At 37.8% G+C, this 23,988-nt stretch overlaps 2 protein-coding genes across 4 annotated transcripts; both read left to right on the plus strand.

The window, feature by feature from the left end:
• The first annotated feature begins 1,185 nt into the window (after nt 1-1,185).
• Nucleotides 1,186-12,959, plus strand: prdm11 (PR domain containing 11). Of its 2 annotated transcripts, XM_026919521.3 has the most exons (8): nt 1,186-1,372; nt 3,485-3,606; nt 4,229-4,323; nt 4,451-4,713; nt 4,819-4,886; nt 4,986-5,173; nt 7,106-7,669; nt 8,128-12,959. In XM_026919521.3, the coding sequence occupies exons 2-8, from the start codon at nt 3,500-3,502 to the stop codon at nt 10,287-10,289; spliced, it is 3,447 nt and encodes a 1,148-aa protein (XP_026775322.1). In that variant the 5' UTR covers nt 1,186-1,372; nt 3,485-3,499; the 3' UTR covers nt 10,290-12,959. The 2 variants fall into 2 exon arrangements, with proteins under 2 accessions (XP_026775322.1, XP_026775323.1); XM_026919522.3 differs by lacking the exon at nt 7,106-7,669.
• A 5,291-nt stretch (nt 12,960-18,250) lies between these two features.
• On the plus strand, nt 18,251-23,757 carry LOC113529593 (CD59 molecule (CD59 blood group)). Of its 2 annotated transcripts, none has more exons than XM_026918878.3 (4): nt 18,251-18,375; nt 18,457-18,549; nt 18,653-18,793; nt 22,461-23,757. In XM_026918878.3, the coding sequence occupies exons 2-4, from the start codon at nt 18,495-18,497 to the stop codon at nt 22,652-22,654; spliced, it is 390 nt and encodes a 129-aa protein (XP_026774679.1). In that variant the 5' UTR covers nt 18,251-18,375; nt 18,457-18,494; the 3' UTR covers nt 22,655-23,757. The 2 variants fall into 2 exon arrangements, with proteins under 2 accessions (XP_026774679.1, XP_026774678.1); XM_026918877.3 differs by having other exon boundaries at nt 18,483-18,549.
• The last annotated feature ends 231 nt before the right edge of the window (nt 23,758-23,988 follow it).

Genomic DNA, 23,988 nt, shown 5'->3' on the forward strand with positions numbered 1-23,988 from the left:
TTTTGAATGAACTTCCAATCTTGTTTTAATACTTTTGCATTTTATTTAGCAGCTATTACTTTTGTTTAGCAATAATTTAGTACGTTATAAAAACCCAGTCCATTTTTCCTCATCATTAGACACTTAAATGGAATTATAAGGTAAACTGATATGGGGACAGAAGTTAGAAATCATCTTTAGGACAGTCTGCATCGCACCACCTTGTCGCTGATTATTTTCCTGTAACAGCATGCCCCGTTTGTTTTTATGGTTTATTCCTTACATTTTACAAGCTTGCAGCTAGATTTGAGACCGCAGTAAAAAGTAAAGAAGAACTAAAGATGGTTCTGTGTTATTATGTATGTATTTATTTATTTCACTGAAGTAATGAGGGAACGGAGCTGTTTAGATCTGGTTTTAGAAATCATCTTTAGGACAGGCTGCAGCACATCACCTCGTCATTGATTATTTTCCTGTAACAGCATGCAACAACTATTGTGGTTTATTCTTTACATTTTACAAGATTGCAGCTAGATTTGAGACCTCGGTTCCAGTGTGTTAAAAGTAAAAAGGAACTAAAGACGTCTCTGTTATAAAGTTTATACTATTATTATTATTATTATTATTATTATTATTAATAAACTACTGAGGGAAGAGAGCTGTTATCTGGTTTTAGAAATAATCTTTAAGCCAGGCTGCACTACACCACCTCGTCGTTGATTATTTTCCTGTAACTGCATGCCCCGGTTGTTGTTATGGTTTATTCCTTACATTTTACACCATGCAGCTAGACTTCAGACCTCGGTTCTAGTGTGTTAAAAGTAAAAATGAGCTAAAGACAGCTCTGTGTTATAATGTATTTATTTATTTGTTTATTTTTCATGAAAGTAATGAGGGAAGGGAGCTGTTTAGATCTGGTTTTACACAGTGTTTTACACAGTGATGTGAAATCCTGCTGAACTGGCTGAACTCTCCCAGAGCCTGGTGTACAGCAGTTGAATAAAAACCTTGCCTAAATCCCTGAGCCTGATTTCAGGTAGGTTGTGGCGCAGGAGTGGAGCTCATACTCGAAAGAAAAACTACAGGCACATGAAGGGAGCTTCTCCTGCAGATGAAAACTTTTCTGGTTATCTTGCACGCTAGACCCGCTCCTCCACATAAACGCAGCTTTCTTCCGTTTTTCCATGTCATTTCCTGTAATAAAAAAAAAAAAAGATGGTGGTCAAAGCTGCGAGAAGCAGCTGACTCGTTAGAAAAGATGTGAGGAGCTAAAAGTTTGGCTCTCGCCTAGACTAGTTTGATTAGGTGGTGACCAGGCGAGGTGCGTGTCGTCGCGGCTGATGCAGAGGAGGGCGAGTGAGGAGCTCCGGACGGACTGCGTCTCGTGCACAAGGTGAGTCCCGCACTAGCCACACTGTGGCCAATGAAAATGGCTCCCGAAAGCGCTAGGTAAGTCGCCAGTGGCCTGCGCACTGCGAGACTCCTCCATGTTATGAGCTAACCGAGGAGAAACTTCTCCAGCAGGGGCTGGACGGCGTAAGAGCTCGACGCCTGGCCCTCGGTAGTTTTCCCTGCGCTTGTTTAGGAGTCCATGAATAGCTGGAGAAGTGTAGGTTTGAGGTTTGTTTGTGGTGCTAATGTTTGTCTCCTCTCAGCTTTGACTAGCCTCTGTGAGTGACGCGGCCGTCCACCAATCACGTTTCAGCTTTCCAGCAGAAACACGTCGAAGGCTCGAGATAATCGGGGCGCGCGCTGCGACTCTCTGCCTCTGCCTGTATCAAACAGTCAGGCTTAAAGTGCATGGTGTTTATTGCCACTAGCTCTGCACACTTCTGTTTCTCACCTGACACCACAAAGCGTCTCATGAGGTGGTGTTTATTAAAAAAAAAAACACCTTAGTCTGTGTACCAGCTTTGTACCAAAACACAGGCCCAGCTTTTAGAAAGGAAGCAGTTTCTGAATGTGCTATATTCTAGACAAAATCTCCAACATTTACTGATCAGTACAGTCTTGTAATGTAAAGGCTGGAATTGAACCTGTCAGTGACCACATGGTCGGCCCGCTTGACCAGCTCGGCCTGTGTTTTCACAAACTGGTAGCCGGTCAAACCAAGCTGGATTTTTCTCAGGAGAGCCTACTGGCCTTCATGTCATGGCTACACAGAAAACCAAGCACACATCCTAGTTCTGCGTATACTGATTATGTAAGCCACTGAGTAATATTTTTAGAAATTCCCGTGCTTGACATCTCCTCGAGATTCCTGAGGTAGTCATGCCTCCAAAATTTGCCCTAAATAGCTCAGGGTTCAAGTGATAAACTCGTGATGATGAAGTTATTTTTATTTGTTCTCTCTTGAACCTCGTATTATTTATATTGTTATTATCAGGTAACAACAAATGTTGGGTTTGGGGTTTTTTCCCCACCCTGATATAAGTGGATCATCAATCCTTTTGAACAGTTGTTTTCCTGAGATAGTGATTTGAATGTGCAAAGCCTTATTGAGACTGACTAGTGTATCATATTTGAAGGAAAGGTGCACCCTGTGTTAAGGATCAGACCCGTGTCTGTTGAGCAGAGTGTACAGATGTGGAGGTGAGAGAGCTGGACTAGAAGATTAAAGCGCTGCTGTATCGCTCTCATTAGACAGAGAAGAATTCCCAGTGGTGCCAGCGGGCAGTCACATGGCATTGTGGTTAATGTAGGAAACCACAAGCCAAACAAAAAAAAAGTCATTTCCTTAAGTTAGTCATGAAATAAATATTTTATGATTAAAATGATGGATATATGCATAGTAGATTATCTTAAATTGATTATAAATATTGATAAGCAAGAAGTTCAGTGTGGATTTCTCCTTAAAATAGCCTTCCTGCCAGGTCTCCAACTGGCCAAATTTCATTGCCTAGAGTCACTAAAGCCTTTATTTGTACTTAACAGACCACACGCCTACTATTAGAAGGGTGTCCTGAACAGTCATTTTAGCTTACATTAGCCTGCATTTGTAACTTCAGCTCTATAAATATCTCTTGAATGCTATACAGAATATTTTGGGCAATGACTTTGGTGTACAGTACTGCAGGACAAAATTTTTTTAAGATCTCAAATTAAATGTTATCTCAGGAAAATGACGTGATTTCCGCATGTGGTCTCAAGGAGTTTTTCCTTGCCACCGGCACCTCTGACTCGGTCATTAGGGATATAGATCCACATACAGATTTCTGTTGCTTTGTTGGAATGTCTATTGTTAAAAGCAGTATGTAAATAAAATTGAATTGAATACTGGCATAACTTGAGATCAAGAGAAGTCAAATGAAATGAACTTATGAGAAAGCGATAAATAAAATCCACAGCTTGATGCGCATTAGCAGTTACTCATATGTGCGATCTGTTGTGGAACTGATGGGGAGGTTAATCAAATAATAGAAGGAAGCATGAAATTGACATGCCTTTAGCCTTAATTAATAAATGAAGTCAGGACAGTATGTTCACTTTTTTGTTCTCTTCACAGTTGTAAGATGTTTGCATGAAAATAGGCCAGGGTTTGGCCCTCCATCCTGCATTGACCATGGCGGACTCTGTCGCCTTTCACACTGAGCCATGTATGGAAACTGAGCCACAATGCAGCACGGGGTAAATATCCTAATACATGTTTTTCTTGGAAAGCCCACATAGCTTCATTTCATTATTGTTTCTGAAAAAGCTTACCTACTACTTCCTATCTGCAGAACGGTATAACTTGCAATAAAACACTTCAAAAGTGTAGGGAACTGTGTGCCCTACCCAGTGTTGCCTATAAACGTTAAAGTGAATTATAGCTTTGTACCTGCTACAGTTCTTCATTTGGACACTAATTTATTGACTTCCACTGTGAGATTTCAGTGCACTGGATATTCTCTTCTGTGCTAATGGACATGACTACAAACCACCAAAACTGCTAAAATAGTGCACTATATAGTGAACAGCGTGCAATTTGGACATATTTTTAGTTTGCATGAAATTAATTATTAATTATTTATGGATAGCAATCTGTAGCTTTAACTAATATGATGTTTTAAAGGCTGTGGTATTTTAAGAAGCTCCACGTGGGAATTCTCTGCAATCCAATAATGAATAGTAGCACATTAAATAGGGCATGTTATGAACAGTAATGGGACAGAGCAGTAATAGGCATTGCCTTGCCAAACGTCTGATTTGTGTGTCTGATTAAATAATAATGATAATTTAATGGATTGCAATATGTGAAATTTTTCAGTGCCATCAATGATGCTTCTTCTGAGGAGCCCAAAGAGAAAAAAGTCAACCATGAGCGTTGTGTGAATGTGGGACAACGAAACGTTGACTGCTGGTGTAGGTATTCGGCTGTTACACAGAGTGTTTACATTTTAAACATGATTTTTAAATTTGATATAGTGACAGGCTAGTGTAATGACATGCAACAGTGCTAAAGTGTGTTCTTGTGTTATTGTTCATGTAGTCTGTGAAGAATGTAAAGAGTATTTCCTAGAGGAATGTCTAGTCCACGGTCCCCCCGTGTTTGTGCCTGATACGCCCACTGCGCTTGGAGTGCCTGATCGTGCAGCTCTCACTGTGCCTTCGGGGATTCAGATCGTTAGGGAAGGTCAGGACGTGGAAGTGTGCTGCATGGATGAGAATATCCCCAAGGGAGCTCTGTTTGGCCCCTACCAAGGCCAGCTGATAGGAGCCCATGACAAACCGTCAGGAACATACTCCTGGATGGTATGATGGATTTCGTGTTTTCAAATATTACTTCTGAATATTTTCCTTTTCAGTCTGAATCATTGATTCCTGTTAACCTGATAAAATCTGTTCGGCTTGTTTTAGATTGTTGATGAGGACAACACCTACAAAACTATCGATGGCTGTGATGTAACTAAAGCAAACTGGATGAGGTAAACATCAACAGTCCTCTCTGACGACTTGTGATGAAGTCCTCACTAAAAAACTAACTCCATCATCATTTTTTGTTCCACTTTTCCATATTTTATTAGATACATCCGGATGGCTTCAGAGGAGGGTCAGAGAAACTTGAGTGCGTTCCAGCATGGCGAGCATATTTACTTTCGAGTGTGTCGCAGACTGGCGGTTGGGGAGAGGCTTCGTGTGTGGTACAGCGATGAGTACACAAAACGTCTACAGAGTATGTCCCAGGACAGGACCAACCGCAAGCCGGACACAGGTGAGCTATCTCCTGCTGTTGTCATCTTATTGAGTGGGATAAGATAGATTAGGTGTGCACTACTGAGTGTGTTTGGATGTGTTCTTGAAACAGAACTTCACCGAGTGAATATTTGAACATTTCACCATGTGTAAAGTTTTAAAAGAAAATCCTATTAGTTAGTTTGTATATGTCTGTAGACAGACTGTCTTAAATTAAATACCAGCAAATTTAAAGAGCAACACCAACGACCTATGGGTCAAAGTAAAGGAAATACCAACATAAACACATGCCTTAGAAAGGTTTTGGTTGACCATGAGTCTAAACATCTCAGGAACTGTACTGGAAAGATGAGCACTGTTGTTCCAAAAGATATTACCTTAATTGGTGTTGCGATGATGATGATGATGATGGTGGTGGTGGAGGGCGATGTCTAGAACAATCTTCCAAAATCTCCCATGGGTGTTCAGCTGGGTTGAGATCTGGTTACTGTGAAGGCCATAGTGTATGATGTACATACTCATCTCATTTTCATACTCATCGAACCATCTCTCATTTAAAACTGAAGCGCTAATAGAGATGTGTCTCCGCGTTTCAGTAGCGATTGTTCCTTACGTTCTCCTTGGATGGGGTGCCAGCACACACATTCACACCTAGGGGCAATTTAATCACCATTGCACTTACTGGTATGTTTTTGGATGGTGGGAGGAAACAGGAAACCCACACAGACAGGAAAGAACATGCGAAACTCCACACAGACAGTAACCCGAGCTCAGGATTGAGCTGTGAGGCAGCAATGTTACCTGCTGTGCCAGAGTGCCACCTATCTAATAAGCAGTAGTAATGAAATAATTTGCCAATAATTCCTTCAATACATTTGAAGCAAGTGTACCCAAATGAAGTCATCTCCTATACACTACATGTACTAGATAGAGTCTACAGTGTACCATACCATTTAGGATCTTTTAATTATAAGGTTTGATGTACACTTTCTTAGTTATTAAATTAAGCCTGTTACGCTGTTTATTTTAAACAGCTAACTACTCGAGTACAGATTTACTCGAAATTACTCTATTCATTTATTTACAGTTCACAAAGTGTGGTCGGAGTGCTAGTTTTTAAATCAAGTGAGAAGTAGACTTCTGAAGTGTTTTATCGACCAGTTAATGAAGTAGCCTTTCATTTTGTTAATAAACACTTAGAATCTATTTCTGACTCATTAAGTTGCTACCTGCTAGCATGATGAGTTGTTTTACTGGTAATTATTTATTTATTGTGAATGCTGTCCTTCTTCAAGGTGTCTCTCTCTCCTTCTCTCTCTCCCTCTTTCCCTCTCTCTCCCTCTCTCTCTCTCTCTCTCTCTCTCTCTCTTGCATACATCTGAGAACAGTTGTGTTGCGTCTCAGTCAAATAAGCCGCACCAGTAGTTACGATTGCATTTAAATCTGAGGTGAACCCACAGGTTCTTCGAGAGATCTGCAAATGAATGCACATAATTTTTGTCTCAACTCGGCCATGATCAAGATAAAACATAATAGCCTTTCAGTTATGTTTATGTTTATTACATTTATCAGTAATTTCCCTGGTGTTGCTCTTTAACCTTCAATGAACCTGTGTAAATGATTAAATATCCTAAATAAATATATTCTATATAATGTTTATTAAAGGGACAAACAATAAATACTCTGTCAAAGTATGATTCCTATCTTAGATTTTTTTTTAGTAAATATCTACCATCTGTTGAACCACCATATAGTTGACCATCAGTTGTAATGTGAGCTTTAATAACTTTTGTCAACAATAAAAATATCACAGAGGAAATGTTCCTGGCCGTTTATCTGCAATGATTAACAGGTAAGTAAAGTGGGATTTGGTCATCCCTATTGTCTGATGTGTTTTTTTTAATAAGTTTCATGTTACCCTTACCTATACTGAGCTTTGTGGTTTTTTCAGGGTTAAATTCAGAAGACACCACCCAACACCAAGAAGAAGCTAAAGGCCCACTTCTACGCTCGGCTTTACATGGAAGGAGAACCCTCATAAAGCATGGGAGTGACGAGGCAGATAGCCAACCTCAAGTGAAGAAGAAAAAAATCGATCTCATATTCAAAGATGTTGTAGAGGCATCTCTGGAAGCAAACCAATGTCAGGACAATCCACTAAACAGCACTCTATCATTACCAAGACCAAGAGTGCAGGTCAGCAATGTCTTCAGCCAATCCGGTACATTTTCACCAAATGTAGTGGAGACAATCATGGGCCAGACTGAGAGAAAAGTGCCTCTTGTGCCTGTAAAGCAGCTAGAGAGTAGTCTTGAAAGATATGTCAAAGTAGAAGATGCGCAGGAGCCCACGATGATTAGTGAAGGCCCATCTACATCTTTTTGCCCAAACTGTGTTAGACTGAAGAGACGTATACGTGAACTGGAAGCAGAGCTTCTTCATTTCAAACAACAAGAGCAGACCGAGACATTGGGCTTGCCCCCATCCGAATCCTTGCCAAGCGATGACCTGAGAGGTAGGTTTACACATGGGCGACAACTCAGCCGTGGAATTATCATGCTGTATTGGATCACTGCTGGTAATTTACTTATGTGAGATGTCCATATGCTGAGCCTGTTCTTGCATAACAATTGTTGTCTTTTCTATATCACTGTAAACCTAATAGACTTATTAAATATTGAAAATAAACATTGTCTGCTCGTTTGCTGTCTGATTATCAGCTATTAATGACTTGTTCTGGTGTGCATTTGAAATTGCTTAAGTTACTTTAAACAATCCCAAATTAGGCTACAGTGCAAGTTTCTGCTGTAAGACATCATGTGAGTGTTATTGATGTTATTTCAGACTCAGTTTTTCTGAGAGATTTGTCATAGAGAGGCGTACCATTAAAACAGGATCTACAAGATGCACTAAATAATTTGATATTGCTGAAATGTGTGTGAAATCATATTTCTGAATTCTGGTCTTTTGCAGTGGTAGAGGCTATGACACCCATTCCAGCTGGTATGGAGGAGGATGACCAGGATGTTGACTCTGCAGATGAATCCATAACTGCTGACATGATTGTAGCCACTGATGACTCTTCAAAACTGTCTGTTAGCCCAGGTCGGCGAATCCGACGCTTTAAACAAGAGTGGCTAAAGAAATTCTGGTTCTTGCGTTATTCTCCGACGTTGAATGAGATGTGGTGCCACGTGTGCCGGCAGTACACCGTACAGTCATCAAGGACTTCTGCTTTCATTATTGGGTCCAAGCAGTTCAAAATCCACACCATCAAGCTTCATAGCCAGAGCAATCTCCACAAGAAATGTCTGCAGTTGTATAAGCTACGCATGCACCCTGAGAAGACAGAAGAGATGTGTCGGAACATGATGACACTGTTCAATGCTGCTTACCATCTTGCGGTTGAAGGACGGCCATATTCAGACATACGGCCCTTAGCAGAGCTGTTAAAAAAGTGTGAACTTAAGGTAGTTGATCAGTACATGAACGAGAGTGACTGCCAGATTCTTATTCACCACATTTCCCGAGCATTTAAAGAGGACTTGGTAGAGAAGATCCGTCTCTCACCTTTCCTTGGTGTGATCATGGATGGGCAGAATGATGATTTGCTAGCAGACACTGTTGCGGTTTACGTGCAGTTCATCACCACAGAGGGCCCGCCTGCTACTGAATTTGTCTCTTTACAGAGACTGAGTGGTAGCAGTGTAGATGGATACCTTCAAGCTATTGACCGTGCCTTTGCTGTCCTAGGTCTACGGCTACAGGACATGCTCGTGGTTGGCTTGGGAATAGATGGTTCCAACATCTCTTCTAGCCTTCGGGCAAACCTCTATGTAGCCATACGGAAGACTTTTCCATTTGTGTTGTGCCTGCCCGTAATGATTCATCGTCCCCATCTGGAGATACTGGATTCCATCTGTGGGAAGGAGCTCTCATGTTTAGATGACTTGGAGAACAACTTGAAGCATTTGTTGAGCTTTTATCGATACTCCCCTCGTATGATGACTGAACTGAGGTCAACAGCACCTACTCTGTCTGAGGAAACAGAGTTTCTTGGGGATATACGAGCAGTTCGCTGGATCATAGGTGAGCCTAATGTCCTAAATGCTCTCATCAAGGACTATCTCGAAGTAGTGACCCATCTTAAAAGCATCAGCACTCAGATCCAGAGGGCAGATGCGGCCGCCATTGCTCTTTCTCTTCTTCAGTTCCTTATGGATTACCAGTCTGTGAAGCTTATCTATTTCCTTTTGGATATCATTGCTATACTGTCACGCCTTGCCTTCAACTTTCAGGGAGATTATCTACTAGTTTCTCAAGTAGATGCCAAGATTGCGGAAGCCATTCATGAGATTGGTCAGCTAGTCGATTCTCCAGGAGAGTACCTGCAAGAGTTTGAGGACAACTTTCGCGAAAGCTTCAATGGAGTGGACCTCAAGAACCTGCGGGTGGCCGAATCGAAGTTCCAGTCCATCCGGGAGAAAATCTGCCAAAAGACCCAGGGAATTCTGACCCAGCGCATTGATCAGCACAGCCATACTGTTGTGCAGGCTTGCAAGGTGCTTGACCTGTCCTCATGGCCACGCAATAGGGATGACCTCCAAACCTATGGAGAGGAAGAGATCCTCCTCATCTTTGACCATCTGGAGACAATTCCCTTGTCAGCTCGTGAGCTGTCACATGACAGAATGGATTTACGCGGAAACCTGATAAGAGAATGGAGGGATCTCAAAGCCGACTACTTTAGCATGAATGGCTTTAAGGAAGTAATAAGTCATATCTGCAAATATAAGCAGCGCTTTCCTTTGCTCAACCAAATCCAGCAGTTGTTGAGGGTCTTGCCAACATCGACTGTCTGCTGTGACAAAGGACGAGAGTCTTTACACAAAGTAAGAAGGAATAACCACTCCAGACTGACTCTGGAACAGATGAATGACCTGCTCACGTTGGCTGTTAATGGGCCACCTATTGTCAACTTTGATGGCAAGAGGCCACTAGACAGCTGGTTTGAAGAGAAGTCGGGGAATAGTTACGCACTTTCTGCAGAAGTGTTGAGCAGACTGTCCAACACTGAACAAAAACCTGTGCTGCACTCCATGGATGTGAATTCAGAGTTTTATCCTGGTATTTGATTAGAACCTGCGTTTCAGCCAATATTATTCCGAAAAGCCATCTCAGTGGGCGTGAACTGACCGGGGTCTGTTATGTGATTGGCCAATATGAATGACATTGGCTCTGCTGCTACAATGGCCTGGTCAGCAATCCTTATTCATACAATTCATTTATTAAAAAAATAAAATAAAAAATAGTATGAATGCCTTTGCAGGGCTTTGGCACTTACACACTTAAACCTATTCTGGAATGTGTAATTATTTTATGTGATTTGATGTTCCAAAGAAAAAGAAAGCACTTATTGTTAGGTTGAATGAAATGAATAGCTGAAATATATAAGAAATGGATATTCCATTTTGTGGACTCTTTTTTGGTTGTTATTTTCACTTATTAACTTCAGCGTGTCCAATATTTGCTTGAATATGCACAGTTATGCCTGAGTTGCTTGTGTTCCTGAGAACCTGTTTTTTCTACTATAAACTATATGGTTTCACTTTCTTCACTGTATGAGAATTATGTAAGCTTTTAATTATGCCATGTTTAAATGCTGTTAATCATCCATTTAAGTAGAAAGAGATTTTGTGACCTTTCTTGCTCAAAGGTAATAGCATTATTTTGAATAAAAGTAATTTTCTTGCTTTTTTTTTTTGCTTCAGAGAACCCTTACAAAGACTTACGGGCCATAATGCATTGCAAAATTGTAGCCCTGCATGATGCAGTTTATTGCCAATCGTCAAGCGGTTTGGAATGCAATATGCAAGATGCTCATGCCTTATACTCATGTTTTATTCTGAATTTACTGTTCCTGTCATGTTCTCTTTCTTCTTCTGTTTTAGACTATATACCTTCTGTCAGTGAGATAGCATCTGGGACATTTCAACATCCAAACAAACAGATCACTTACAGACTATTAATAGTGCAAGAACAAAGATTCTGAAAACATGGTATTGTGCTTGAGTACCTTGACACTGTTATGTGTTGACCTATATCATTTTAAAATGTGCTTTTTTTTTATTTACCACTAAATATTATTGTTAACATGTGCAATGTATTAATCACACATTTATTGTCAGTTTCTGAATACTGAAGAGTTAGGACACTTTTATGCTCTAGTGAGGAATACTATGGATTTAGATCTTTAAATCTGATTTATTTAGTGTTTATATAAACAAAAAGAAATGAACAGAATTTGCGATGCTGCTTTAAAAAAAAGTCTTAACCATTATTGCCAAAGTTTCTACTGAAATAATGAGTACACGTGTAGAATCTTATCATTTTTGCAATCACTTTTAATTGTGTTCTCTGATATATCGCATTTTAAAGGGCACATAAATGGAGAATATGGCCTTATGCAGTATATGTTGTTGAAATTTGTCTAGTGACAAATTTGATACAGTAATATTGCATGTTATCTGCACAGCTAGATTTTTTTTTTTTACACAAAAATTTGTATGCAAGTATTGATAACCTTCGGTTGTTATTTTGTAATATTGACATTTTTCAGACCTATAAAACCTGGCATGTATTGTTATTATTGATAGCTTCAGAAAGGTTTTTCACACTTTATTTTTTCCTCTCACAATTTGATTATTATTTATGCAGATCACATACTGTGTGTAAAAAGCTTTACTGCAAAAGTAATTTGCATCATTTATTTTTTTTTCCAGAAATAAATATTCAGTATGTTTTATGATAAACCTTTATACTTCCAACAATGCATATTAGCTACATACGTTTTTCTTCATGTTAATGATTTATTTTTGTTAATTATAAACATTTCATGTCATAGCATTCCTTGATTTTAGTTCTAGTTAAGGTCCAATTTAATGGTGTAATGGTTTTCTACAGAATAATACTGCAGTGTAATTTTTGTTGTTGTTGTTTTCATTTGTTTTTGTTGTTTATTCATGAATGTACAGACTGTTACCTCAGATGTGCCGTGAAATGGATAATTTTGGTACCTAGCTGTATTAGTCAACCAAATGTAATGTTGTGGTGTTTTAATTTGTTTTAATTTGTTCAGTGTGGGGTTTTTTTTTCTTCATGATGGTCTGGTACAGCCATCAATGCACACGTCTTCCTTGTTTGGAGAACGATTGGGATTTTTGGATGGGAATTTACCTTTTCTTTTCTTTTTTTTCACTTTCTTTCTTTTCCTTTTGGCACAAAGACACACAGTTGCTTGTACCTTAATTACTAGAATGTTTGTTGAAATTATTCATTTCTCCCATTCTTTAAAGATCATAAAAGAAGTCTAGAAAACATTCATATGATTTACATATTTTAAGGTATTCACGATATTTTGTATTGATACCATACCCTATATTGCTGATACCTTGTTTGGTTAAACAAAAAGGAACAAAACCTTTCTGATTTTAGGTTCATATTCAGATGTTTCAGTATGAATGATGCATTTTGGTGTTCTTTTTTTTTTTTTTTTTTATGAAGTCAAGCAAGTTGTATCATCAAATATAAACATTTACATAGCACTATACATCACAGACTTGGGATTTTGCATGAATACATTGTAACACTGGAAATACATAATTATAAAGTATATGTGAACTTAAGGAGTGAGTTGCATATATGTGTGAGATTATATACGATATATGTCCACTCAAAATGCAAGCTTAATAATATATAATTCCACATATAATGGTTTAATAAAGTCGTTTTGTATTTTAGATGTATTCTTTTGCTGTGTTTGACTTGCTTGCCATGAAGGAGACACAGATGAAATGCTCTTTGTTCATCTGTTCCCAGCTCTCAAGCTGCACACTGATCCCTGGCATTGAGACAAATAACATGTCATTGTTATCCGTATCAGCTGTGTAGATCAGCGTGGACGTGATTATATTTGTGCATGTGATGTTTGGGAGTGAAGAAAAAATCCTGAAAAGGTAGATTTCCTGAACAGTGTGCTTGAACTGTGCTGAAAAACAATAGCGCTGAAGCCTGTTACGTTTCTGGCAGTATTCGTAGAAAAACATTGATTTTTTTCAATTTATAGGAAATACTGAAAACATGTTTAAGGAGCTCAAGCGAACTATATCCAGCTTGTTTTACCACAAAATTTCCTTAAATGTTTGGAATTTCTACAGAGCTATCTGCTATCTAAGATTAATTCTGATTGTCCACCATGATGGACTGATTCGCCTGTAGAGATCAACGTAGAGACTGATACTTTTTTCCTTCCTTTTAAGTAAAACCTATTATAAACTTTTTCTGAAATTTAAACCACTATAGCAAATCTGCAGGATTTGAATTTCAGTTAGGGATTCCTTTCAAATCTCTGTTAAAAGTATTAGAGCAACATGGTTATAGTTAACCTAGGGTTTACTAACACTGGTATTAAATAATGCCTCAAATACAATCCTATTAAACATTTTCAAATAATGTAAGTAAACATGTAAGGATAAGGCTTTCAGTAGAAAGACAGAGGCAGGTTTAAGGAGCAGATCATTACATCAGCAGCTTGCAGCTGTAATTGATTTTACCAACATGCTGCCAGCGTGACTCAGTGCAAACATTTCAAACTTTAATCTTAATCTAAAATATAAAGAATGAACTTCTTGCTGAGATTATCTACATTAAAAGATTTGAACAGTGGTCAGTGGTTTGAAAAGTGGGGTTTCTTTCAGTGCTGGAAGTCACAACCCACAATTATCCAAAAAATAATGTAATTTGACTGGTCAAGTGGCATTGCAAGAGTGCCTATATTTCCTCTAACTGCACTGGGACGTTTCACTGTGTGTATCACTCCGCTCGCCTGTGTTCGCCATGTCAAATTCCACTTCTTAATTCAAAACAATTACTACATTAGTGTTAGCAACATCATCAGTGGACATGGCAAACAACACATTTTTCATGAATATACACTATATCATCAAAAGTTTGTGGACACCTGACTGTCACACCCATATGTAGTTCTTCCCCAAAGTGTTGCCACAAAGATGGAAGCACACAATTGTATAGAATGTCTTTGTATGGTGTAGCATTAGATTTTCCTTCACTGGAACTAAGAGGCCCAAACCTGTTCCAGCATGACAATGCCCTTGTGCACAAAGCGAGCTCCATGAAGACATGGTGTGTGAAGGTTGGAGTGGAAGAACTCGAGTGTCCTGCACAGAGCCCTGACCTCAACCCCACTGAACACCTTTGGGATGAATTGAAACTCTGACTGCACACCAGACCTCCTCACCCAACATCAGCGCCTGATCTCACTAATGCTCTCGTAGCTGAATGATCACAAATCCCCACAGCCACGCTCCAAAATCTAGTGGAAAGCCTTCCCAGAAGAGTGGAGGTTATTACAACAGCAAAAGGAGAATAAATCTGGAATGAGATGATCAAAAATCACATATTGATGTGATGGTCAGGTGTCCACAAACTTTTGGCCATATAGTGTAACTTTTGACTTGAAACATAAAAGCTCATCAGTTGATGAAATGGAAGAAGGGAAGCCAATTTCCCCGGAAGCACCTTTAACAAGAATGTACAAATCAACATGAGATAGCTATCCAGCTAGCCGTCAGGATCTATTTCCGCTAGCGGAGCAAAAATAAACACAACATTTGGCCATATTGTGTCTGAAATATCCCTTACTCAGTATTAATTTCTTGTTTATAGAATTGTTGTATAAAAGCAATATCGCTATTACAATTGTACAAGATTAGCTACAGCACTCAATCTGTGGCTTCGTGCCTACAGACGAATCACAGCCAAGCCAATATTCAGTATAATCACACTTTTGCTCAAGTGATATTGCCTGCTTATAGAGTTCTCATATTTATAATATTCTTAATATTCTACAAATTTATAATTTGAATTTGAAATGCACAAATCAGAATTTTATGCCTTTATTTGAACGTGTAAGTGAAATTTTATAGTTGAATTACATGAAACTAAAGTTCCATATTTCCATATTTCAAATAAAATTTTATAAACGTGTAGAAAATTCAAACTTTTCAAAGTTTTTGGTGGCACAATCGATTTCAAATTCAGTTCTTAAAATTCAATTTCAAATATTCAAAACACTATATCTGGGGGCTTTTTTTTTTTTTTTTTTGCTGGGGAAAAGCAAACAGGCACAGATTTGATCACCAGCATTTCAGCCAATGAGCAGTGTTTTGAGTCAGTGATGTAGGGTTTTGAAAAATTTTATCTGAATTAGAAGAAATGAATTTATAATAGATTGTGGTGCCAAAAAATTATTAGAATTTTCTACACTTCATTATTATAAGATTTAATTTAAAACCTTTGCACACAAATTCAAGTCACGGACAACAATTTCAGTTTTATGTAATTCATCTACAAATCTTACTTACTCACTTCAAACTCAAATAAAGGCATAAAATTCACATAAAATTTTAAATTCAGATTATTGTGGCACATTTTTCATTCCATATCTAGTCCTGTTTGACTGATCGCTTGAATTGAAACTTTCATGCATAGTGTCCACATTTATGAACAAACTCGTGGACTTTGACGGTCAATTTAAGCTCTTTTTTATATTTTAGAAAAATATAAGATGTAAATCACCTCCAAATCACTTGAGAATCTGTAGCTCTAGGCTATTTGTCATTTGCAATATTTATTAACTTTCTACATAAAAAAAAAAAAAAAAAATAAGTTTTAAAAAATGTTTTTGTGCCAGACTCTACTAGTTTTTTTTTTATTATTATTATAATTGTTTGTTTGTTTGTTTTTTTCAGAAATGAAATCTTCTAAAAAATTTTGTCTTCAAGATTATATATATTAAACCGGAATGTTAAAACTTTTTGGACATTGGAAGATTAAATGATTTATTTTTTTAATCATGTCAGGCATACTGTTTTAACCTTTTTTTTATTCATGGTCAATCCATTTACTCTTTAATAATTAATATATACACAGAATCAAAATTCAAATATCATGCAATTTTAAGCAAAAAAAAAAAAAGATAAAATATAAAAGTAGTTATTTATGCATGAAAAGGTTCCTACAAATCTTGGTAACTCAAAAACAAGTATGTGTATGTAATATGTCAACTTGGACCTACCTAATATATCTGTTAATGGACAGTTGAGAAATAAAAAGCTCTATGGCTGCATTAAATAGTTAAAATATTATTGTACACATTTAAATAAAAACCCTAATATATGAATAGTTGGATTATGATCATCGCAAAAAAATCTGTGGCGTCCATGGGATTTATTATAAGGTCAAATCGGTCAAAATGTTTGTGAACCCCTGCATGAGTTCTGAGAAGTATTAATGGCAGAACAAAAAAAAATTATACTGTGTTCATGTTGCAAGCAGTGTAATTAACACTGTGGACTTTATAGAAGATGGGGCAGTTCAGTGAAACAAAACAGTTCTCTCAGTTTAACAGTCAGAATAACAGCAGTACATAGTCATACAATAGTTATAAGGCACCCAAACAGTTCAGTTGAGGAAAAAAGCATCTGAATGTCTGTGGCAGAAAGTCTATGGAAAGTCTGACACAGTGCCCTTATTATCTTCCCAGCTGCAGTGCAAGATAACTGAATGCTTTTTTTTTTTATTCCCCATGACCAGTCGCTGTCGTTTACTTATATAACACACTGTTTTGAAAGATGCCTGTTATTTTTCAGTGTTCAAGTGTCAGTTCCAAGAAGCTGTAAATTCCTGATTGTAATGCTATTTTAGATCTGCCTGACACCATTGTGTAGTGCCCACACTGAGACCTGTACGGAATGAAATAATCTGCCTGTGTCTTGCAAAGTAACAAGTTGAACGTAAACCAGAGTTGAACTGATAGAGATCATCAGCCAGCAGGACTTGAATGAATACTGCTTTTTCAACACCTCATTTTTTGTCACTTTTAATACAATCAGGGTGCTGTGATATTCAGTACAGACAGCATGGACAGTTTTTAAACCCAAATATGTGTTGAAATATTGTCAATTTGTCAACTCAAATTACTTAAACAACACTCATCTAACCTTGATCATTAAAAAAAAAAATAATAATAATATAAAAGAAATAGTAAATGTGGACGTGTGGGCAAGTTCAAGGTAGTCCAGAGTGTGATTAGACAATGATTTAACATGAAGTGGTGTCCTGTTGTCACACATTCAGCACAATAGGAGTGTGTTAATTAAGATATACATTTGGGATTGTTCATTCAGCAGTGTAGACCTTACTTTAATAGTGTGTTGATGCAATCTTTGGGATTTTGCTGTATACTGTAGTCTATTGCCAGTTGATTATTTTTGTAAATAATTGTCTTACAAAAAAATGAGTTAATAGATAGTGATTCTATCTATCTATCTATCTACTGTGCAAAGGTCTTATGCACATGCAAAGAAATGCTGTAAAGCAAAGATGCCTTCAGAAATAATAAAATTAAATGTTTCTATATAAAAAAGCTACAAAGAGCAACAAACAGTAATAAACCAAACAAAGGCAATATTTAATGTGACAACCCTTTGCTTTTTTTTTTGTTTTGTTTTTTTAAATCATTAGTAGTCTCATGTACAATTCTTGCAGGAAATTAGCTGGGAAGTTTTTTGAGCATCTTGAAGAATCAGTTCTTCTTTAGACTTTGACTGTCGCATTCGCTTCTTTTTGTCCCTGCATGCAAAACTCAGCAGCTGTCTGAAAAGGGACCTGTTACATAATATGTTGTTTTCTTTACTAACATACAAATATTTTTCTCTAACATTTAATTTTTTTGTTGGAAAAGTAATGTTTGGAAATGTAAAATGGTGTACTGACTCAGTAATGTAGAAATCATGAAATAAATATCTAACGAAATTTGTATTAAAAAAATATACAGTGCCTAAGACTTTTGCACAGTACTGTAACTATCAACAAGTTATTATTATTATTATTATTATTATTATTATTTGGACAAAATTTAGCTATCAGTAAGCTATTATTTGCCATGAGTGGTGTGGCCTGGGTCAACCCAGCGTGTCCATAACAGCAATCAATGACATCATTCATGCAGGGCAGCAGGGGTGAGACTGGGCGAGAGCAGAGGAGAGATGGCATGAGAAATCTTTGTCCTGAATGGGCTGTGTGTGCAGCGGACTTTTACCTCCTCTCGCCTAAAAACATCAACAGACACTGTAAACACTGGTAAGTAGCCTACCAATATCTAAAACAATTATTTTATAGTTTTTTTGAATGTTCAACTGTCTAATGACTTGTTGCATTTAGGTTTGGTTTTTTCTGTTTCTGGTCAGCGTTAAAGCGAGATGAAATACTCATTTGGACTTTTCGTGGTAATCTCTTTGCTGACCGTCAGCGTCTGTAAGTTTACTGACACTTTGGTTATTCACTGGTTTCCTGCTATGTTGTGTATGACAACAATTCTGTATGTGTGTGTGTGTGTGTGTTTTTCTCTTGGAAACAGGCAATAAGCATTATGGAATGCACTACTCCTCATTAGGCGCGTCTCTGCGCTGCTATAAGTGCTCGGACTACTACGGTGGCCGGTGTGGAAATGTCCAGGAGTGCACTTATGAAGACTCCTGTTTGTCTCTGCATGAGAAAGGTGTGTGTCAAAAGCATGAATTGCTACTAACTTACAACATACGCAGTAACATACTAACGTGCTACAACACAATACAAAAGACCACGACCTAGAGCAGGGGTTCCCAAACTTTTTGGGCAAATGACCCCAAATGGACATTATGAATTTTCTGTCATCCCAAGCCTTGACCGCACCACAATTTTTTTAAATTCCAGAGTTTTCGACTGGTGTAACATTTGAACACTTCATTAAGTTAGTAACATACATATGTGTAATGTACGTGACTGAAAACCAAAGGAATATTCCTTGAACTGACTTGGCTCTAATGTGCCATGTAGTGAATGTCGCTTTTAATTCTTCTGGATGTACATAAGATAAGCAGCGGGTGTGTGAACAATGCAGCAACAAGTCACGCATCAAGTAAATCAGGCTACTCTGCTTCGCGTGGAGCCATATCACACCACCCTGACATGGATTATGTTCCTATAACTCTGTCCATCAGGTTTCCACTTCAAACAGTAAAATGTTTAGTGATTTCATGCACAGCAATTTTAAACGGACGAGTTCTGTTTCTCTTTAAAACTTTCCACTGCTGTTGAGAGTTTAAAATATGCAAGAAGGTTTGGGAGGAACCTGTGAGTTGGTTGGCTAAATTTGGGTGCAGATGTTTGCATCTGTCTTGGCTTGTTGCTGAAAAATTCATTTTAGCTAATGATGGTTGCCCATTGGAGGAAAAATCCACCCTGAACGACTTCATTATCAATATTTGTAAATAATATGTGATCTTCAGTGGTGATTTAAATTCTGAATTGACCTTTTTAGTTTAAACTTCTTTAATCAAGCCTGTCTATTTCATTCTGGGTAACCGTTTCTTAATTTACCCACACTGCTGTATGACTATCCACTAATACTGGTGCCAGTGGGATTTAGCCTTTCCTTCATCGCCTACCTAAAGAGTCCGATGCAGCAGCACTTTACTCCTTTAATCTATCCAGCTCTCTCACCTCCTCATCTGTACACTCTGTTCAAACAAACAAGGTTCCAAAGCTTCAACCTTTATGCTAAAACTACTGTCTTAGATCAACACTATCATGCTTGTCATCTCATAAATATCTATCTCAGTGCAATTTTTTCATATAGCTGCACTTTTTTTGGAAGTTGGAGTCCAACTTTTGTTGTCTGCCCTTATCTGCTGGATTTCTCTTTAACGTCTCTGGAAATTGGTGAGGGAGAAAAGAAGCTCCTGTTAAATGCCTTTGTAACTGTTATAGCATGGCAGACAGCCACTAAGTTCTCAATGGAACTGAGACAATACAGCACCACCCAACAAGTTAGTGCCAGAATTGCATCACACATATTTCAATGTAAGCATATTTAACGTGTTTCAGTATGGATTTTTTCTTTTAAGAGTGTTAGTAAGTAAATCCCTGACATCCTCTAGTAAATTTGACTGTGCCTTATTAAGGTGTCTAATGACTTAAAACAGTCTACACATGTTTACTTAATTGTTGTCATGTTTATTTCATGAAATTAAATAGGCTGTAATAACTGTAATAACAGAGCTAATCGGAAGAAAAGTTCACATTTATATCCTGAATAAACGTAATTTTGATTATTTCAATTTTAATTTCTTAAAAATATCTAAATGTCTATATGTATGCTGTTAATAACAATATTTTTACTTGTGACAAAGGAACATCTGTGAAACCTAACTTGCGTTAAATTTTAAACGTCTTAATGGTTTCAGAATTTTGATATAAGGGTATGATAACTCAAGTCAACCTTTATTTCCTTTGGACGGTGGAATATACACCCATATTCTGTTTCTCCTCAACTTTATCCTGTTTGTGCAAATCTAAGGCTGCTTATGGGATCAGCCAAGGTAGATGTACAGTCCCCTCCAAAAGTATTGGAACACCAAAGCCAATTCTTTCATTTTTGCTATACACTGAAGACATTTGTGTTTGAGATCAGATGAATGAGCTCAGAATTTCAGCTTGCATTTCCTGATATTCACATCTAGATGTGTTAAACAACTTGGAACATGGTGCCGTTGGTGGCAGACCACACAATTTTTAGGTGAGCAAAAGTATAGGAACAGATAGTCTTAAAGAAAATCACATTTAATATTTGGTTGCATCCCTTTCTTGCAATAACAGCATCAAGATGGTGACCCACTGACATCTGCTGCATTCTTCTTTTGTGATGCTTTTCCAGGCTTGTACCACAGCTTCTTTCAGTTGCTGTTTGTTTTTGGGGTTTCTCCCTTCAGTTTCCTCTTCAGGAGGTGAAATGCATGTTCATTTGTGTTAAGGTCTGGTGATTGACTTGGCCAGGCTAAAACCTTCCACCTTTTTCCCACTGATGAAGTCTTTTGTTGTGTTGGCAGAGTGTTTTGGCTCATTGTCTTGCTTCATGATGAAATTCCTCCCACTTAGATTGGATGCATTTCTCTGTAAATTAGCAGACAGAATGTTTCTGTAGACTTCTGAACTCATTCTGCTGCTACCATCATGAGTTCCATCATCAAAAAAAGATTAGTGAGCCCATTCCAGAAGCAGCCATGCAAGCCCAAACCATGACACTACCTCCACTCTGCTTGATTGATGAGCTCGTATGTTCTGGATGATGATCAGATCCTTTCTTTCTCCACACTTCGGCCTTTCCATCACTTTGGTAGAGGTTAATCTTGGTTCCAGAGCTTTTGTGGCTCATCTCTGTATTTCTTTGTGAATTCCAATCTTGCTTTCTGATTATTACTGCTGATGAGTGGTTTGCATCTTGTGGTATGGCCCCTATATTTCTGCTCTTGAAGTCTTCTTCAAAGGTTGGATTGTGATACCTTCACCCCTGACCTGTAGAGGTTATGGTGATGTCATTGACTGTTTTTTTTTTTTTTTTTTTTTTTTCCACAGCTCTCAGAATGTTTCTGCCATCAACTGCTGTTGTTTTCTGTGGCCTGTCCAATGTCTGGTTTTAAGTACAACAGCAGTTCCTTTTTTTTTTTTCCAGGACATTCCAATTTGTTGGAATATTGGCTATGCCCAATGCTTGTGCAATGGTTCTGATAGAGTTTCCTTCTTTTCTCAGCTTCAGAATGGCTTGCTTTTCTCCTATAGACAGCTCTCTGGTCTTCATGTTGGTTTATCCTTTTTAACAACAAATGCAGTCTTCACAGGTGAAACCCAGAGCTCAGACCAACTTTCAGAGCTATTTATTGTTAATCTAACAGGGCACACTTGTGCATCAAGAAGCACCTGTCAGTCACATGTTCCAATATTTCTGATCACTTGAAAAATGAGTGAGTTCAAACAAAAGGTACCATGTTCTAAGTTGCTTAAAATATCTAGATGTAAATATCAGGAAATGAAAGCTGACATTCTGATCTATCGTCTCACATTTTTCTTTTGATCTCAAACCCAAATGTCTTCAGTGTATAGCAAAAAAAATATAGAGTTGGCCTTGCTGTTCCAATACTTTTGGAGGGATCCGTATATTAGTCTGTTGCACATTAGTTAATAGTATCCTACATTGAATCAAGAACATTCAAATTAGCTTTGCTAGTTACAAGCTATCTCGTAATGTTGCAAACCTGCAAGAGAGTTCTGATATTAGGCTACATTTAACCAAATAGCTGGTTCAGAAACATTAGCTAAGCACTCTAACTCCAACAACTGTTTTTTGACAGGAGGAAAAACGATCCGGCAGTGCATCAGGTACACGGACTGTGACAACTCCCGGCTGACCCAGATGTTTCCAGCAGTGTCTGGATTTACGTACCGCTGCTGTAACTCTAACTTATGTAACAGCGGGCACAGGGACACGGCCATCCTCAGCCTGTTCATCTCTCTGCTCAGCGTGTGGTGGAGCTGCTGCTGCTAATCTTCTCACTCTATCACAGAATTTTTACTGTTCTTACATACAGTAATGGTAATAGAATGTGTATCGTAATTTTAACTTGTTCTTTATATTAACAACAATCTTAATATGTTTTAATACAGATAAACCCATTTTCTGAATGCTAATGACTGTTTTTTTTTTCATGTTTTTAATTGAACTTGCTCGTTGTTGGATAGTGATGGAAATAACCATTAAAAGCTCTTAATGAAATTGAGGCCTAAATATCTTGTCTAAAAATATTGTCTGTTGTGGCTAATTGTGTTTGATGAGTTATGTGTATTTTTGCATTTCACACCTGGTTAATTGGGCATGTTACTTCTATTCGCTCTTGGTGTGTGTACTTTTGACAGACTTGTGTTTATTTATCTTCTAATCTTTTTCAGCTAGTGCTAGCTAGAGGCTAACAGGTGTTGTTGGTGTCATAAGAATAACTTTCACTAGAGACACATCCCTGCCAATTTTTGAAAGTTTAGTCCATCAGAAAAAAGATTCTTTGTTACTATGTCTATTGTAAGAAAAAAACATTATACAAATAAAACTGAATTTAATTTAATAAAGCTATATTCAGTTTTATTTGTATAATTTTTTCCTTACAATATACATAGTCACAAAGAATCTTCACCGAAGATTTTAGACATGCAGCATTTAATATCCATAAAACAAAACATAGTTGCAGAGAGTCATTTTCAACAGGTTTTAATGTGAGATACAGGTGTGTCATCAGCATAAAAATTATAGGAGATTTTATGAAAGATAGACCCGAGGGAAGCATGTACAAAGAAAACAGCATATGGCCCAAGATGGAGCCCTGAGGTACACCACTGGTGATTGCTACTAAAGAAGGAGCCAATCTTCACAGAAAATGTCCTGTCTTTGAGGTATGAGGTAAACCACTTTAGAGCAGCCCCCTGGATCCCAACACCACATTTAATCTGTTCCAGATTGCATAATCCACTGTATCGAAAGGTGTGTTTTTCAGAATCTACAGTTCAATTTAGACTGTGTTAATGGAGCAATTGCCAAGTCCAATTCCTTGTAAGTGAAGTCTAACTTGACCAATAAAATTGTTTCTGATTCTGATTTTATTAAGTAGAAGCAGAGGTCTTGTTCCAGATGATGCTGACATTCTCTGATGGTTAACATGCTGTGAGCAATTTGCATGGGCTCACTGGCCTGATGAATCTCACTCTTGATACTGGCAAATAAAGACTTAGTTTTATTTTCACCAAGGAGTTTGCCCTGGGGGGATAGCTAGTGACAACTCACTGCTGTGGCAAGCCAATTTATAATCAAATCCCCTTTTAGCCTCCGATGGA

This window comes from Pangasianodon hypophthalmus, chromosome 9 (assembly GCF_027358585.1).
Source record: "Pangasianodon hypophthalmus isolate fPanHyp1 chromosome 9, fPanHyp1.pri, whole genome shotgun sequence".
NCBI classification, from domain to species: domain Eukaryota; kingdom Metazoa; phylum Chordata; class Actinopteri; order Siluriformes; family Pangasiidae; genus Pangasianodon; species Pangasianodon hypophthalmus.